We start from the raw sequence: 15,031 nt of genomic DNA on the forward strand, positions 1-15,031 counted from the left end.
TAATTTTTTTTAAAAAATCTTGTGTTTTCCAGGAAGTCCAAAACAAAGCCTAATGGAAAGAAGCCTCCTGCTGAGGAGAAGAAGCACTATCTGGAGCCGGAGTACACTAAAGTACGGGTGGTGGACTTTGACCTCAAAGACCTAGTGGTGTTGCCCAGAGAGATAGATCTTAATGAATGGCTGGCCAGCAACAGTGAGTAAACCCCACCTTTCTGATCTACTATATAAACAGATCCCATTCAGTTTCTCATGTTAAAGTCGTCAGGAATGTTTGTTTGTCTTGTTGAGGCTTTATTTGGCTGAGTTAACCAGCAAACAGCTTTCTGGGAAGCAAGATTATTGTATAATCTAGTTGTTGGGTTTGTTTTCCCTCAGGTAGTGCACTTTGAGCAAAGTTACTTCTCTGAAGTGAAAATATTTCATCAGTAATTGACGCTTCCTTGGTAGCTTTTGATAAACAGGAAATGAATCATGTAAAATGTTCCCTATGTTCACACCTTTCCGATAAGCTCAGCTTTTTCATGCTTTTATGTGCAAAATTTATTCGGAGCCTCAGGGAATATTACAGCTAAGTAGCTTCAACAACATTGCAAATCATATTTTATGCAATATATTCCATGATGTCCAGACAGATTTTTATGGAGACAGGCCACTGCTTGAAATATGAATTGGGTAGCATGTAATGCTCAGCATGGTGGATGTCCTCAATAAAAAATAAGAACCAGTCGCCTTGTTGGGAGAGATATAACGAAAAGTGGCAGGTCTGTCAAATTCCCACACTGATGCCTGTTCAGACATAAGGCATGGCTGTATTTGCGACAGGCCAGACTGGTTTTGGAACAATATTCTGAACCTTTTCATAATTGACACATTATCCTGTCATTTTCTTTCCATGCCCAAAGGAGTAGCCAGTCATCAGAACTAAGCTGTCAGCTTGATATGATGATAATACAGAGGCATATGGTTTATTGTGAATTAGCTACATGGATATATCTGTAAAAGCAGAGCACATCCAAGCACACATGAGCTCCTATCCCATAAAATATAGTCTATGTAATGGCAGCACTTTGGCTATTGCATTTTGGCTTAAATCCTGACCATGACCAATGTTTATGAACTGTAATAGAAACAAACATTAAAATGCAGGTTAGCTGAACTAACCAAGCCACAAAGTGGCTTCCATTTGGCCATATAGTGCACCTCATAGGGTGTCATGTATATGTAGGGATTTGAGGTTTAACAACTTTCCTGGGCTGATCGTTACAGTAGAAACAGTCGTAAATAAAGTTCAAGGAGTCGAGCATCTGCTTGCTGTTTGTTGTGGAGAAATGTGCATGTGCAGTAACTGGAGCAACCTGGAAAATGTTTTTGCTGTTATTAGAGTCAAACACTACAAATTATTTATATTGTTCTGTCAGATTTCACCAGTGGTATAAAATCCATGTTTAAAATGTTTTGGGTTTTATGGGTGTCTCTGTATTCAATAAGAGAGTAGCCTGGTCTTGTCTGGTATGACTAGAAAAACAACTGCCTGAGTATGATCTCAAGATGGTGGCCAAGTAGAAAGACTTAGCTATACTTTTGGACCAAGTGTAAATTCTAAACAGCATTATGCTATTTGGCAGTTACAAGGTCTTCCTTGTTTTACATACAACTCTCAATTTTGTCTTCCACAGCAACAACATTCTTCAATCTCATCAACCTGCAGTATAGCACAATCTCAGAGTTTTGCACTGGTGACACATGTCAAGCCATGACAGCGTGTAACACGTGAGTACCTGAAACCTTTACTTTGATCAGTAGTGTCGCATGATTCATGATTGACTCCTGTTCTTAGTTATTAAACTTCATGTGTAGGCAGATGAGGATTCTGATTCTGTATATCGAGACATTAGGTTTGGAAGTCATTAGGAGGTCTGGATGTACAGTATAAGTCACCACTTTCAAAATTCTGTGGGGGGGGGTGCTATTCTTGTAACAGAACATTTTCTAAAAATACACTTTTGCACATCTCAAGGCAAAACTAGATGTGGCAGGTTTTGTGTGAAGTCACATGTTTTCCTTGATTGTTCAGGTGATGATAGGTGGGGAGCCGGATTCCAATGCGTACAGCCTTCGCCAACATCGTTATGGCTAAGCTGAGATCAAAAACCCAGATAATCATCATCATCGTCTTTGATTCTTTATGTTGGAACATCACTTAAGGAATGTTTTTTTGTGTGTGGAGAAAATGTTCTGCACTAAAAATGTCAGTAAACTGCAAAGCTTGACATTTTGCTGGATTTTTCCCCCATTCAAATTCATCACCTAACTTGTCAGCCCTGTCTGGCTGGAACGAGGCTGTTAGGGTTAAAGGCTTTGTGTACTGTGTGGTAGAGTTTAAGGCTTTGTGTGTTGAGCCTGTACCTGTATGGCAGGTAAAGATGATTAATCACCACACCTTGACCCTGTAGAACCTGATCTTTCACAGAAATCCTGCTTCACCCTCAGCCCATCAGGAAACTCTGCCGCTGCTAGCTAGCAAAGAATTTACTCAAAACAAAATCTCAAACACCAGTCACTTACTGTCAGTGGTTTGTAATACAGTTACACTTGAACATAATTAGTTAATAACTATAGGGGAATTTTTTTGTATCTCTTTCCTGGTCAAATGAATGACATTTTACTGAACATTCATGAAGGTACTGCTGTGTTTTAACACTTGTTGTGTTTGTTTCTGGCATTAAGCCAGCAGTTCAGCCTGTTCAGCAGGTCTCAGACTGAGGGCAATGTTTATGCATTACCAACTCCCCTTAAGTGCTGATAATTATTTCAGTTGAACTTTCTCTTGCCCTAGCAGACTGCATTTTTAATGCCCAGTCTGCGTAGTGGTCAGTGTTTGCTGTAGCATCATCAGCTACGCATCTGTTTTAGGGATTTGGGGATTATCAGACTTTAGAGGCTGTGTTTATTCCCACTTCATGCCTCCTTATACACATTGATGCAGAGTTATTTTGGGTCCTATTGCTCTGCTCAAGTAAGTCCCTTGTGTTGCCTCTTTCCCGTACAGGATATACTACTGGTACGATGAGAGAGGGAAGAAGAGCAAGTGTACAGCACCTCAGTATGTCGACTTTGTCATGAGTTTAGTACAGAAACTTGTGACGGATGATGAAATCTTCCCAACAAAATATGGTGAGTGGACATCAGTGCCGTCTTGTGGTCATGACTAGAATAATTTTTTTGTTTTGTTTTTGTTTTCTCCCCTCTCCTGTCTATTCCAGTCTTGGAAAAGTAGCACCTCCTAGTGTTTGATGAGAGTAAAGGGCAGTATCCTCTAGCTTTAGAGATTCTGCATTGGGACCTTTTTATCATATATGAATACAGTGCCTGTGTTAAATGTATTAATCATAAATCCGTAGTTGCGTAGTCAGTTTTGTAAAACGGCAACTCATTTTGGATGACTGCCTCTTGTGATTATTATTATTAATTACTTTATATCCTTGTTGCAAGTTTAAGGTCTTTTTTGTTGTTTTTGAGAGCAGCTTTTTATTATTACTATAAGAATACTGATGCTTCAGTTGTCCAATAAAGAATACATCCAAAGTACTACGCCGCCCCACAGCCTTCCTCTTTGGGGAGACCACTGAGACCATTAGTGTTAAAGGTAGTAAGTAAAGTGATTTAAAGGTAGTAAATACAAATGATACAAATTAATGTGAGAACTAACAATATGAAAACAAACACTAACTACTGCAGTGGTGTTGCTTTCTTTAATATGCAAACAAAAACAGAACTTTATTAACTGAATGTTTTGACATATTAATGCATGGGAGCGGGGACAAATGTCAACATAAGACATATTTATAAATAAAAAAAGTTTTTTTGTTTTTAAACAGTATATGAAACTTTAGGATCATCTTAATTGATGGAGAATGTTCACTGTGATGTTCACTCTACCAAGCCTAGAAGATTTTTTTTATACTTCCATTTTAATTATGGAATAAAAATGTTTGATTAGTGGGGCTAGAGCTTCAGTCACTGCTGGAATTGTAGTTTAATCAACGTCATTTGGACTGACTAAACAGTGCTGTAAGCTTTAGAGGAGTTCACATGTCTCTGTCCTTCACTGGGTTAATGTGTAAGATGGACATGAGAACTATAGGTCATGAAAACTCTCCAGTTTATTTGCATGCCAAGGCCAGTGTGGAGGGACATTTATCTATAGCAAACTACTATGTGAATATTGAATCCCCTGAGAAAAATATTATGCAAACACTATGTACTGCAACTGATGTAGGACAAAACAGGGTAAAAAAAACTTCTTTCTTCAGCCCCGCCCCTCATCTTACAGAAGCCATCCACCTGGTCCTGCCCCTTAATGTTACACTAGTCAGTCCATGCAGGATTTCGCTTTTTTCCCCTTGATTGTCGTGGCCAGAAATGCAGAAAACCACTTGAATTGATGAAATTGCTGAAATAGTTTTTTCACAGTGATGTTTTGTTGGAAAATTGGATCTTTTTAGCTGTACTCATGTTCGATGCACATGAATCACAGAGGGCTTTGGCTGAATGTGCAATGATGTCACATGACTCATCTTTACCCAAATCCGTGGAAATTTTGAAAAATTGATTTTGCATTAATTACTGTGATCACAAAATCCTGGATGGACTGAATGAGATTTCAGTTGAGGCACTAAAGCTTTGGTAGCATTAATTAACAGATGGAAATGTTGAGTATGTACATGATGATTTGTACATTGTAAAACCTATATTTGGATTTTTTTGTGATATAATATGAGAATTGCAGTCATGGGTTACAATCCACAGTAACAAGTATGGATTTATGATGTATGAAAACTAAAATCTCTTTTTTGCATTTTTTTTTAAAGTACTTTTTTTTTTTTTTTTTTTTTTTTTTTTACAAAGGAAATATCTCCATAGTTTGTGGCTATAACTGAATGAGAACACCAGCAGCTTGTAATTACACTCACCACCTGTAGTAATTAACACTGTTTGTCTAATGTCTAAATACAATATTAATTCCTCCTATGCCTAGACTGAGAGAGAAATGTGTCCTCTGCAATGTCCCCTTCCTGTAGGTAAAGAGTTCCCCAACTCATTCGAGTCTCTGGTGAAGAAGATCTGCCGGTACCTGTTCCATGTGCTGGCACACATCTACTGGGCGCACTTTAAGGAGACGGTGGCTTTAGATCTACATGGACACTTAAACACTCTGTATGCACATTTCATCGTCTTTGTGAGGGAATTCAATCTGGTCGACACTAAAGAGACGTGCATCATGGACGACCTGTCAGAGGTGCTGTGCACTCCCCTGCCCTTCTCCCCCCAACAGAACCACGTGACTGAGAGATGAGCCATGAGACCCCAAGTGAGGAAGAGGAGGACGAGTTGAGAGTGCGGGCCCTCAGGAAGGCTGGGACTGCTCGCAGAACTCTCACACCCTTTGACTATTTAACCACCATAAGAACTAGTCAAAGGGGGAAAGAGGGGACGGCAGTGCCTCCCTTCAGCACGCACTAGTGGGGGGCCCACCTGCCTTCTTTGCAGTCTAAATAAGAAAAATTTTTTCTTGTTTTTTTTTTTGTTTGCTTTTATGTTTTGTTTATTTGTATTTATTTCTGCTCACATTCTTGAATGATGTGATGTTCTACAAGGGTTCTGCTTTGGCCCTTAATGTCTGCTACATGAGACTAAAGCGTAGTCCCCTGATATTATACTGTTGTAAAGAAATTTCTTGTACCCCAGTGCCCCCATGTGGAGGGACGAATTATAAAATGGTGCCAGCTGTACTGACCTTAATACTTCATGACTGGGACCTGGATCCACATTGTGACCAGTTCTTTGTTCATGTACTTATCCCTGTATCCTCCTTCTCTTTTATTCTCACATTCTTGGATCAGTTTCCTCCTGGTGTTTTTTGTTTGTTTGTTTGTTTGTGTTTTTAAGTTTTGAGAGGTCATGCAATAATTAAACAGCAGAAATGAATGTCCAGCTTAATGCTGTAGAATGTTGCTATCGGTGAGACTGTTGATGTGCATGTCGATGGTACAGTCCATTTCTGGCCTGCACAGAAAACCTCAACACAGAGTTCACCATTATTGTGGCAATCGATATGCTGTATCATACAGAGGATGCATCCTCCAGGGTTTTTATTTTTATCTTCTTATCTATGCTATCAGAGGTTATTAAAATTATATCAGCCTACACGTGTGTAGCACATGCACATTCTGCTTGCATTTTTATTAAAACAGATTATAACTATATAACGAAATCGCAGGTGGGTTACGTCAAAATAGCGCCTCCATGGAGGGGAATTTTTTTCCCCTTCATTTTATTTATTTTGACTGTTTATTTGCAGGGTTTTAAGTTCTGGCTTTCATTTGATGTATTTTAATGATCTAAGTTAAAGCAATTTATTATTTTAAGCTCTGCAAATTATAATCTAATAAAACATGAAAATGCCAACCTGATTCAAGTGGGTTTGTCCCATCATTTCTCCAATCAATTCTCTGTAAAAGCAAATGAGGCTCTGCTAGTCTTTTATCATATGGTCATGAAAAGTCTTAAGTGCATGTAAATAAATACAGTAAAGCAAAGACATTTCCAAAAGTAATTAGCTGAAAGATTTTGGAAAATTAAATATGGACAGTAAAGGGCAGTAAACTAGTAATAAATGTATAATTCATGTATAATTCACACTGTTGTGCAATTTTATAAGGAAAATGGCTTGTGGGTTTTTTCCATTTTTTGAGACTTGAAAACATTTTTTGATGCACACAGAGGTCTGTTTCCAGATGCCTCCAATCTGTTGTATATGAATATGGTATGTTTAGTGTTCCTTTCTTTAACAACATGCAAAAAAAAAAAATAATTGTAAAATGAATTTTTTTTTTTCTTGATGCTAATGCAAGAGACGTAAATGTCAACATAAGACAGAATTTAAAAATATAAAGAATGTCTAAGGTGTTATTAATTTATTAACAGTATATGAAAATTTAGGATCATCTTAATTGATGTTTCAACGTGATGTGTACTCTACCAAGCCTAGATGATTAGAGCGGAGGTGTTGTGTGTGTGTGTGTGTGTGTTTTTGTTTGTTTGTTTATTATTTTTTATATACTTCCATTTTAATTAGGGAATAAATGTTTGATTAGTGGGGCTAGAGCTTCAGTTGCTGCTGGAATTGTAGTTTAATCTATGTAATTTGGACTGACTAAACAGTGCTGTAGGCTTTACAGGAGTTCACATGTCTGTTCTTCGCTGTGATAATGTTTATAAATGGACAGGAGCACTATAGGTCATGAAAACAATCCAGTTTATTTGCATGCCAAGGCCAGTGTGGAGGGACATTTTTCTATAGCAAAATGTGATCGTTAGATCCCCTGAGAAAAATACCATGCATGTCTGTATTTATTTAATTGACAAATAGGTTATGTTTTGGCACATACAGTGCCCTCCACTAATATTGGCACCCTTGGTAAATATGAGCAAAGAAAACTGAAAATATTTTAAACAAACACAACACAGCTTTATCCAAAAAATAAATAAATAAAAATCTTTGTTAAATATAGCTGTGCAACAATTATTGGCATTCTTTTAGTTAATACTTTGGGCTACCTCCCTTTGCCAAAATAACAGCTCTGAGTCTTCTCCTATAATGCCTGATCAGGTTGGCAAAGGATCTGAGACCATTCCTCCATACAGAATCTCTCCAGATCCTTCAAATTTTGAGTTCCATGCTAGAGCACTCTCCTCTTCAGTTCACCCCACAGGTTTTCTGTGGGATTCCAAGTCAGAGGACTCGGATGGCCATGGCAGGACCTTGATTTTTGTGGTCAGTAAACCATTTTTGTGTTGATTTTGATGTATGTTTTGGATCATTGTCCTGCTGAAGATCCAACCACGGCCCATTTTAAGCTTTCTGGCATAGGCAATCAGGTTTTCATTTAATATCTGTTGATATATGATATAGTCCATGATGCCATGTATTCAAACAAAATGTCCAGGTCCTCTGGCAGAAAAACAGCCCCAAAACATTAAAGAGCCACCACCATATTTAACCGTGGGCATGAGGTACTTTTCCATATGGCTACCTCTCTGTGTGCATTAAAACCACCTCTGGTGTTTATTGCCAAAAAAGCTTTATTTTGGTTTCATCTGACTATAGAACCCGATTCCATTTGAAGTTCCAGTAGTGTCTGGAAAACTGAAGACGCTTGAGTTTGTTTTTGGATGAGTAGAGGCGTTTTTCTTGAAACCCTTCCAAATAACTTGTGGTGATGTAGGTGACTTCAAATTGTAGTTTTGGAGACTTTCTGACCCCAAGACGCAACTAAATTCTGTAATTCTCCAGCTGTGATCCTTGTTTTTTGGACACTTGAACCATCCTCTTCACAGTGCGTTGAGACAATATAGACACGCGTCCAATTCCAGGTTGATTCATAACCTTTCCAGTTGACTGGAACGTCTTAATTATTGTCCTGATGGTGGAAATGGGTATTTTCAATGCTTTTGCTTTCTTATAGCCACTTCCCATTTTGTGAAGCTCAACAACCTTTTGCTGCAGGTCACAGGTATATTCCTTGGTCTTCCCCATTGTGATGAATGACTAAGGGAATTTGGCCTTTTTTTTGTTACCTCATGTTTATACCCCTGTGAAACAGGAAACCATGGTTGAACAATTTCCTGTTCCTAGTCAGTGAAGTGTACAAAAAAGTTAAATATCTATGGGAATATAAATATACTATTTCTCTCATATGAATTCTTTTTATTAACACTTACTTTTCCAGCATTTTGTTGCCCCGTCCCAACTTTTTTGAGAAGTGTTGTGGTCATTGACACGTGTTGTGGGTGCCACAATAATTGTTACATACCTATATTTAACAAAGCTATATATATTTTTTATAAACCTGTTTTGTTTGCAATTCTTTGATATCCACGAGAGTATTTTTGTGATTTTTTTTTTTAAACAAAATATCAAAAGGTTAAAGACAATTTTTCACGGCCTTCCTTGCTCATATTTACCAAGGGTGCCAATATTAGTGGAGGGCACTGTATGTATTAACACTTCACACGGGCTAAATTTATTTATTGCATGCCTACATTTCATCAGCATTAAAAAAAAAGCCAATTCAAAACTTTAAAGAACATATAGAATCAGTTTCAAGCTGATTTAATCTATAGGATATAGATGAAGTGCACGCAGTATCCCTATCTAAAAAGGAATTTTCCCCATGACAGTAAGGTTCACGCATCGTGATGGGTCGCTTGCCGCTTTACTCGCCTTCGCACAGAACCTCTGGCGGATGTGAGGTCTCGCGGTTTAAACCAAACCACGCCGTCTTCCTCGTCCAACTTCCGGGCACTGCAGATCGGCGTGGGAACCTTCACCGTTTTGCCGAATTTGGAGTAATCCACGGCGTACATGCCGTCGTCCTCGGACACAGTGGGCACGAAGCGCTGACCCCACAGGATCTCCTCAGACACGTAGGATGTGCGCGCCTGTGTGGTGATGCCGGTGGTCTCCACCACGCCCTCCAACACCACCACCACCTCGATGTTTTCGCGCTGCAAGTCTTCAGCTGACAGCTCGTACATGGGGCTGCTCTTGTCAATCACGTGGCTGATGACGAGCGGAGACACGAGGAAGATGCTGCTTCCGCCCACCGGGTTGTCAGTCTGGATGTCGGTCTGCTCCAGCGGAATCACTTCGCCCTCGTCCGTGGTGTTGCGGCGCACCAGCTGCATGTGCACTGTGGCGCTGATGATCATGCTCTTGCGCAGGTCGCCGATGCGCACCATGAGGCACAACTTGCCGTTCCTCAGCGAGATCACCGCGTGCTTGCTGAAGATCAGGGTCTCAGCGCGGCGGCGCGCTTGCGCAGTCTTCATAAAGATGCAGCCCAGCATGATCGCGTTAATCACCAGGCCTACAATGTTCTGTACGATCAACACTATAACTGCGGACACGCACTCCTCCGTAATCATGCGCCCTCCGAATCCTATCGTCACCTGAACTTCGATGGAGAACAAGAACGCCGAGGAGAACGAGTGTATTTGGGTGACGCACGGAACAAATCCGTCCGCGTTCGTGTCCAGGTCACCGTGTGCGAAAGCAACGAGCCACCAGATCATGCCAAACAGGAACCAAGTGCACAGGAAAGACATGGTGAAGATAATCAGCGTGTAAAGCCATTTTAGATCCACCAGCGTGGTGAACACGTCCTGCAGGAAGCGGCCCTGTTCGCGGATGTTCGTGTGCGCTACGTTGCACGTGCCGTTCTTGTCCACAAAGCGCGACTTCCTCTGTTTAGTCTTGAATTTGGGTTGCAGGACGTCCTCCGCCAACCGGGTCAGGACATAATCGTCAGGAATAACACCTTCCCTGGACAACATTGCTGTCCCATACTACAGCCTCCACACTTTCCTCGGTGATTGCCAAGCGCACACGGCTCAGCGTTCAATGGGCACGAGGATGTTGGGTTGCCAGATTGGACACGATGTTTACAGTCCAGTCACACGTCAAAAATGGCATTCTATAAAACATCTCAAAGAAGAACTTTTCGAAACACTCCGTGGCGTTTTTGTCCTACCAAATAAGATTAAAATGGATCTGAAAACACTCTCGTCCCATGACATCGTTTCCTGTGCTCAGAGAAAGTATGCGCGCGACACCGGGGCTCGTTAAGCGGCCAGGCGCAGACCTTCAGTGTCTCAGCTGCTGCTGCCCATCACTCCAAACAAGATATTTCTGTCCAGCATCCTTTAGCTTCCATTTGGCGATGTTCTGGATAAGTATGTGTAAGAGCTCGGGAACTAACCACGAGACCCGTGTGCTCATGTCTCCTTTAAGTCCCGGATGAGCGCTAATTTCCAGTGGCCTTCTCAAACTGACCTCACCGAGTGGAGGGTCAAACTCATACTCTTCAGTGAATAATTCAACACAGCTGAGAACAGTGCTGAGGAGAAACGAGACGCGTGTACGCACAAGGACATTCTGCAGTGGACTGGACTGTTGTTGAAGACGCAGTTAGGTCCATGTTCTCTCCATGCTGAGACAGCAAAACAGGAACCTTGGGATCATCCCCCCCTTACAGTTTTATGGAACCCTTGTTATCTATTAAAGCAATCCTACAAGATTTTAAATGCCAGGCGTGTTAATAGGTCAGTACTGCTTATTGTATCTGTTTTAAAGCTAGAACACCAGATCACGTTGTACTAAAAATGTACATTGCCTTATTCTTAATTTAGTTTGACATTAAAAAAATCTTGATGTGTAAATCTGAAATAATGATATACTGATATCACCTAACTTTAATCCAAAGAGGGTGGAAAAGAGGAATTTACAATGATTATTTATTTAATTTGACTAAGGAATGCTATCCCCTCACATCCCCAGTCAAATCTCTCAGAACTCCTCTTTTCTGATTTTCTCCAGATGGAGCCTTCAGTAATGCATATTGCATCAGCTTGCTCTACATTTGGTACATTTTAGTATCTTGATCATTTCTTCACTGTGTCTGTGTTTCCTTTTATTTGCTCATTTTGTTTTATTTGAAGATGACTTACTTTTTAAATCAATGTCTCATGATTTTTTTTTTTTAAATGTTATTTGTAAAAACATTGTGGTTTACAGTATTTCAGCTGTGTTTCTGCAATGAACAACTTGTCACATTTGAACTGTTTCCTTTTTAAAATGTCAATGCAATTATAAAGGACACAACTGTTATTAGATAGTTTCCTTTATATGAAGAAATATAACAAATGGAATTCAGAATATGCATGTGTGTGTATATATTACACATACAAGTAGTCGTCCTTTATTGTATTATATATCATATTTACAAATATGTTACATGGTAAAAAATAAAACAATAATACATAGAACAATTGTACTTTAAAGAAAAGGTCATCAATAGTCATTTGTCTGCCCGAACAAAAGAGGCGAAAGCGCTTCCCTCTGTACTGAGAAGGACCTTGGGTTTATCAAACTCCAGAATCTCCCCCCTTTTCATCACCATCACCAGATCTGCGTTCAGGATGGTGTGCACTCGATGCTGCAGAGATCAAAAGCATGCACAAGTCAGCTGAAACTGATCCATGCAGTACACACACACACACATACACACACACACACACACACACACACATATATACATACATACAAATATAGATAGATAGAGAGATGTGCTAGAATTTATGGTTTAGCTGGAGCATATCTGATTTTTGACCCCCTACTATACTATAGTGATAAAGGAGACACTTAAAACTATGCTTTTCTGCTTTCTCAGATATAGAAGCAGTCATACCAAACATCAGCAAAATTCACCTGGTGGAAGCTAATTTCATAACAACTTTATCTGGGTGAACTCTGACCTGTGAATTCGCAAACCTCAGTTTTGTAAGCCAACAGAAACCCAGAAGGTAGGACTGTGGTCTCTGGTTGGTAAAAGTGCAGTGTTGAATGTTGTGCTGTTTATCATTTGTAATGTTAATTTTTAATGTTAGCACAGAGCCGATATGTACACCGACATATTCTTGTTTTTTTTTTGTAAAATCCAGTTTTTTCTCTGCTTGATAGGAATTTCTTGTTACCCATGTTGGCACATTTGTATACATCATGCAGTCCTTTCATTATAGCTTATCAGAAATGCAGTGTAAGTTGTGTAGGGCTTTATTGGCGCTTACTCACCGCTATAATGACCACCGTTCTGTCAGCGAAGGCCGTCATTACAACTTTCTGTAGAATACTCTCCTGAAACAGGTTCAAATGCTCAAAATGAGGGACAGTGCACATGCCCAGTGTTGTGTATACACACAAATGGAATGTTGAATTGTACTGATCCTAGTTTGACAGCTCAACATGGTTATTTTTTTGATGAAGTGTGGCCACAAATGAATATATTAAGGCCATGATTTAAATTTCTCCAGCTCTATTTGCCATCAGAATACTTAACTCATGACAAATACTGAATTTGAAAATGAGTGACAGAGAAATCAATTGAATTATACCGTTGTAGCCACAGGAACATAACTATAGAGATGATACATAAATACATAAATAAAAACAGAAAGCAAGGATTTGCAAATCTCATAAAGCCATATGTTATTCACAATAGAACATATGAAACATTTCAAAAGTTTAAACTGAGGAAATGTACCATTTTAAGGAAAAAATGAGGTAATTTTGAATTTGATGGCTGCAACACGTCTCAAAAAAGTTGGGACGAGGCAACAAAAGGCTGGAACAGTAAGTGTTACTAAAAAGAAATAGCTAGAGGTTGGGTTGGAATGGGCAGTTTCCACATCTGGAAAGGCATCAATGCTGAAAGGTATATACAGGTTTTAGAGCAACATCTGCTTCCATCCAGATTCCATCCCATATTTATTTCTGAAAGACTCTGCCTCTCTAAGATAGTCTTTTTATTCCCAATCAGGTCACTGACCTGTTGCCAATTAACGTAATCAGTTGCAAAATGTTCCTCCAGCTGTTTCTTTTTAGTAACACCAACTTTTCCAGCCTATTGTTGCCCCCGTCTCAACTGAGAAGGGTTGCAGCCATCAAATTTAAAATTACCGTATTTTTTCCTTAAAATGGTACATTTCCTCAGTTTAAACATTTGAAATGTTTCATATGTTCTATTGTGAATAACATATGGGTTTATGAGATTTGCAAATCATTGCATTCTGTTTTTATTGACATTTTACACAGTGTCGCAACGTTTATGGAATTGGGGTTATAAATATCAATGGACTAAATATAGAAAAGAATGTAATCTCTTCCATTATCTGTGTCTTACTGTGGCCATGTCTATGGAGGCAGTGGCCTCATCCATAATCAGAATACTGCTTTTGCGCACAAAAGCTCGGGCCAGGCAGAACAGCTGACGTTGTCCCTGACTGAAATTCTCCCCACCTTCCGTCACCATGGCATCTAAAATGGAGCGAAAAAGCAAAAGGACAAGTTTAGGATTTATATCTGCTGTTATCTCTGCTCTCTGAAGAGATTTTGTTGTTCTTTTGTTTTTGTTTTTGTGGGTGATGCTAAGCTGGGACTATTTGCAAGGTATGGTAAGGCGTGACACGTGCCCATTTCAGGAGAGACCATTTTGTGCTGCCTTAATCAAACACAGATGATTTTGTTCTAAGATACGGGGCAGTATTTATGAGGAACTTTTAAAAAATTTCAGACTTGAAGATAGGATATGATTTTTAATAATCCTGCTGGTTATCCAGATATTTCACAGTAAATGTGCAGGATGATCTTATGGATATTTTGCTCCCTGTGTATAGTATAGAGTGTATAGTCTAATCACCATTAGGGCCACAGACAAAGTTAAAAGAATAGATAATGGCAATAAAAATAAGGAAAATGTTAAAACAAGTTTTAAAGGTTAACTGGCTCCCCTTAGATCTTCAGTGGACTTTTTCTCAAAAAGCTTTACTGTTTGTACATTGGCTAGCCTAAGCTCTCTAGAGTAAAGATAGAAAAAGTTGTATCTGAATTTGTCTTTTCAGATTAATTTCGATCTCACTTACCAAGTCCTCCATGCAGGGTTTGCACTAGTGGTTTGAGTTGGGCAATTTCCAGAGCTTCCCAAAGCATGCTGTCTGTAGCCTTCATCTCTGGGTCTAGATTAAAACTGAATACAATAATGATGTTTAGAGCATTTTATTAGAAAGTTCAGAGTAATGTTCAAGATAAATTTGCCTGATTTCCTGTTTTCTTTCTAGGTCTTCAGTACTTAATGTTTTAAGAAGGAAGGAGAATCAAAGCCTCTTGTGCGAAGCTCCCTAACAACACTACTGACCAAAAAGCAGCATGATGAAGCAGTCGGAGGATTAAGTACTTTAAGGAGAAGATGTAATTTTGTAGCAGACTGCCTGGGGTGTGGTTATTGACGTATACCTGCTGTCGTTCCTGTTCACTGTTAATGCATCTAAGATCATCACAGAGACTCCAACCTTCGACGGCATATGGCTTAACCGCGGGTTTGGCATTGTTCACAGAAGTAGAGCAGTACTAAAT

General features: G+C 39.4%; 3 protein-coding genes across 9 annotated transcripts in view; 1 reads left to right on the forward strand and 2 right to left on the reverse strand.

Annotated features, from left to right (window-relative positions):
• The window catches only part of mob2a (MOB kinase activator 2a), a 46,744-nt gene extending 40,271 nt beyond the window's left edge, over positions 1-6,473 (forward strand). For all 4 annotated transcript variants that reach the window (XM_017485453.3, XM_017485454.2, XM_017485452.3 and 1 more), the window contains exons 2-5: positions 33-193; positions 1,677-1,770; positions 3,050-3,174; positions 5,082-6,473. In XM_017485453.3, the coding sequence (XP_017340942.1) occupies positions 33-193; positions 1,677-1,770; positions 3,050-3,174; positions 5,082-5,356 (655 nt within the window). In that variant the 3' untranslated portion in view covers positions 5,357-6,473. The remainder of the gene's footprint in view (positions 1-32; positions 194-1,676; positions 1,771-3,049; positions 3,175-5,081) is intronic.
• An 828-nt stretch (positions 6,474-7,301) lies between these two features.
• kcnj11 (potassium inwardly rectifying channel subfamily J member 11) lies at positions 7,302-11,069 on the reverse strand. Its single transcript, XM_017485450.3, has one exon. It carries the CDS (start codon positions 10,396-10,398, stop codon positions 9,250-9,252), a length of 1,149 nt encoding a protein of 382 aa, XP_017340939.1. The 5' UTR covers positions 10,399-11,069; the 3' UTR covers positions 7,302-9,249.
• A 718-nt stretch (positions 11,070-11,787) lies between these two features.
• Positions 11,788-15,031, reverse strand: part of abcc8 (ATP-binding cassette, sub-family C (CFTR/MRP), member 8) — a 56,913-nt gene continuing 53,669 nt past the window's right edge. For all 4 annotated transcript variants that reach the window (XM_047160171.2, XM_017485448.3, XM_017485444.3 and 1 more), the window contains 4 exons: positions 14,542-14,645; positions 13,803-13,936; positions 12,695-12,757; positions 11,788-12,059 (listed from right to left, as the gene is read on the reverse strand). In XM_047160171.2, coding sequence (XP_047016127.1) covers positions 11,922-12,059; positions 12,695-12,757; positions 13,803-13,936; positions 14,542-14,645 — 439 coding nt within the window. In that variant the 3' untranslated portion in view covers positions 11,788-11,921. The remainder of the gene's footprint in view (positions 12,060-12,694; positions 12,758-13,802; positions 13,937-14,541; positions 14,646-15,031) is intronic.

This window comes from Ictalurus punctatus, chromosome 14 (genome assembly GCF_001660625.3).
Source record: "Ictalurus punctatus breed USDA103 chromosome 14, Coco_2.0, whole genome shotgun sequence".
Taxonomy (NCBI): domain Eukaryota; kingdom Metazoa; phylum Chordata; class Actinopteri; order Siluriformes; family Ictaluridae; genus Ictalurus; species Ictalurus punctatus.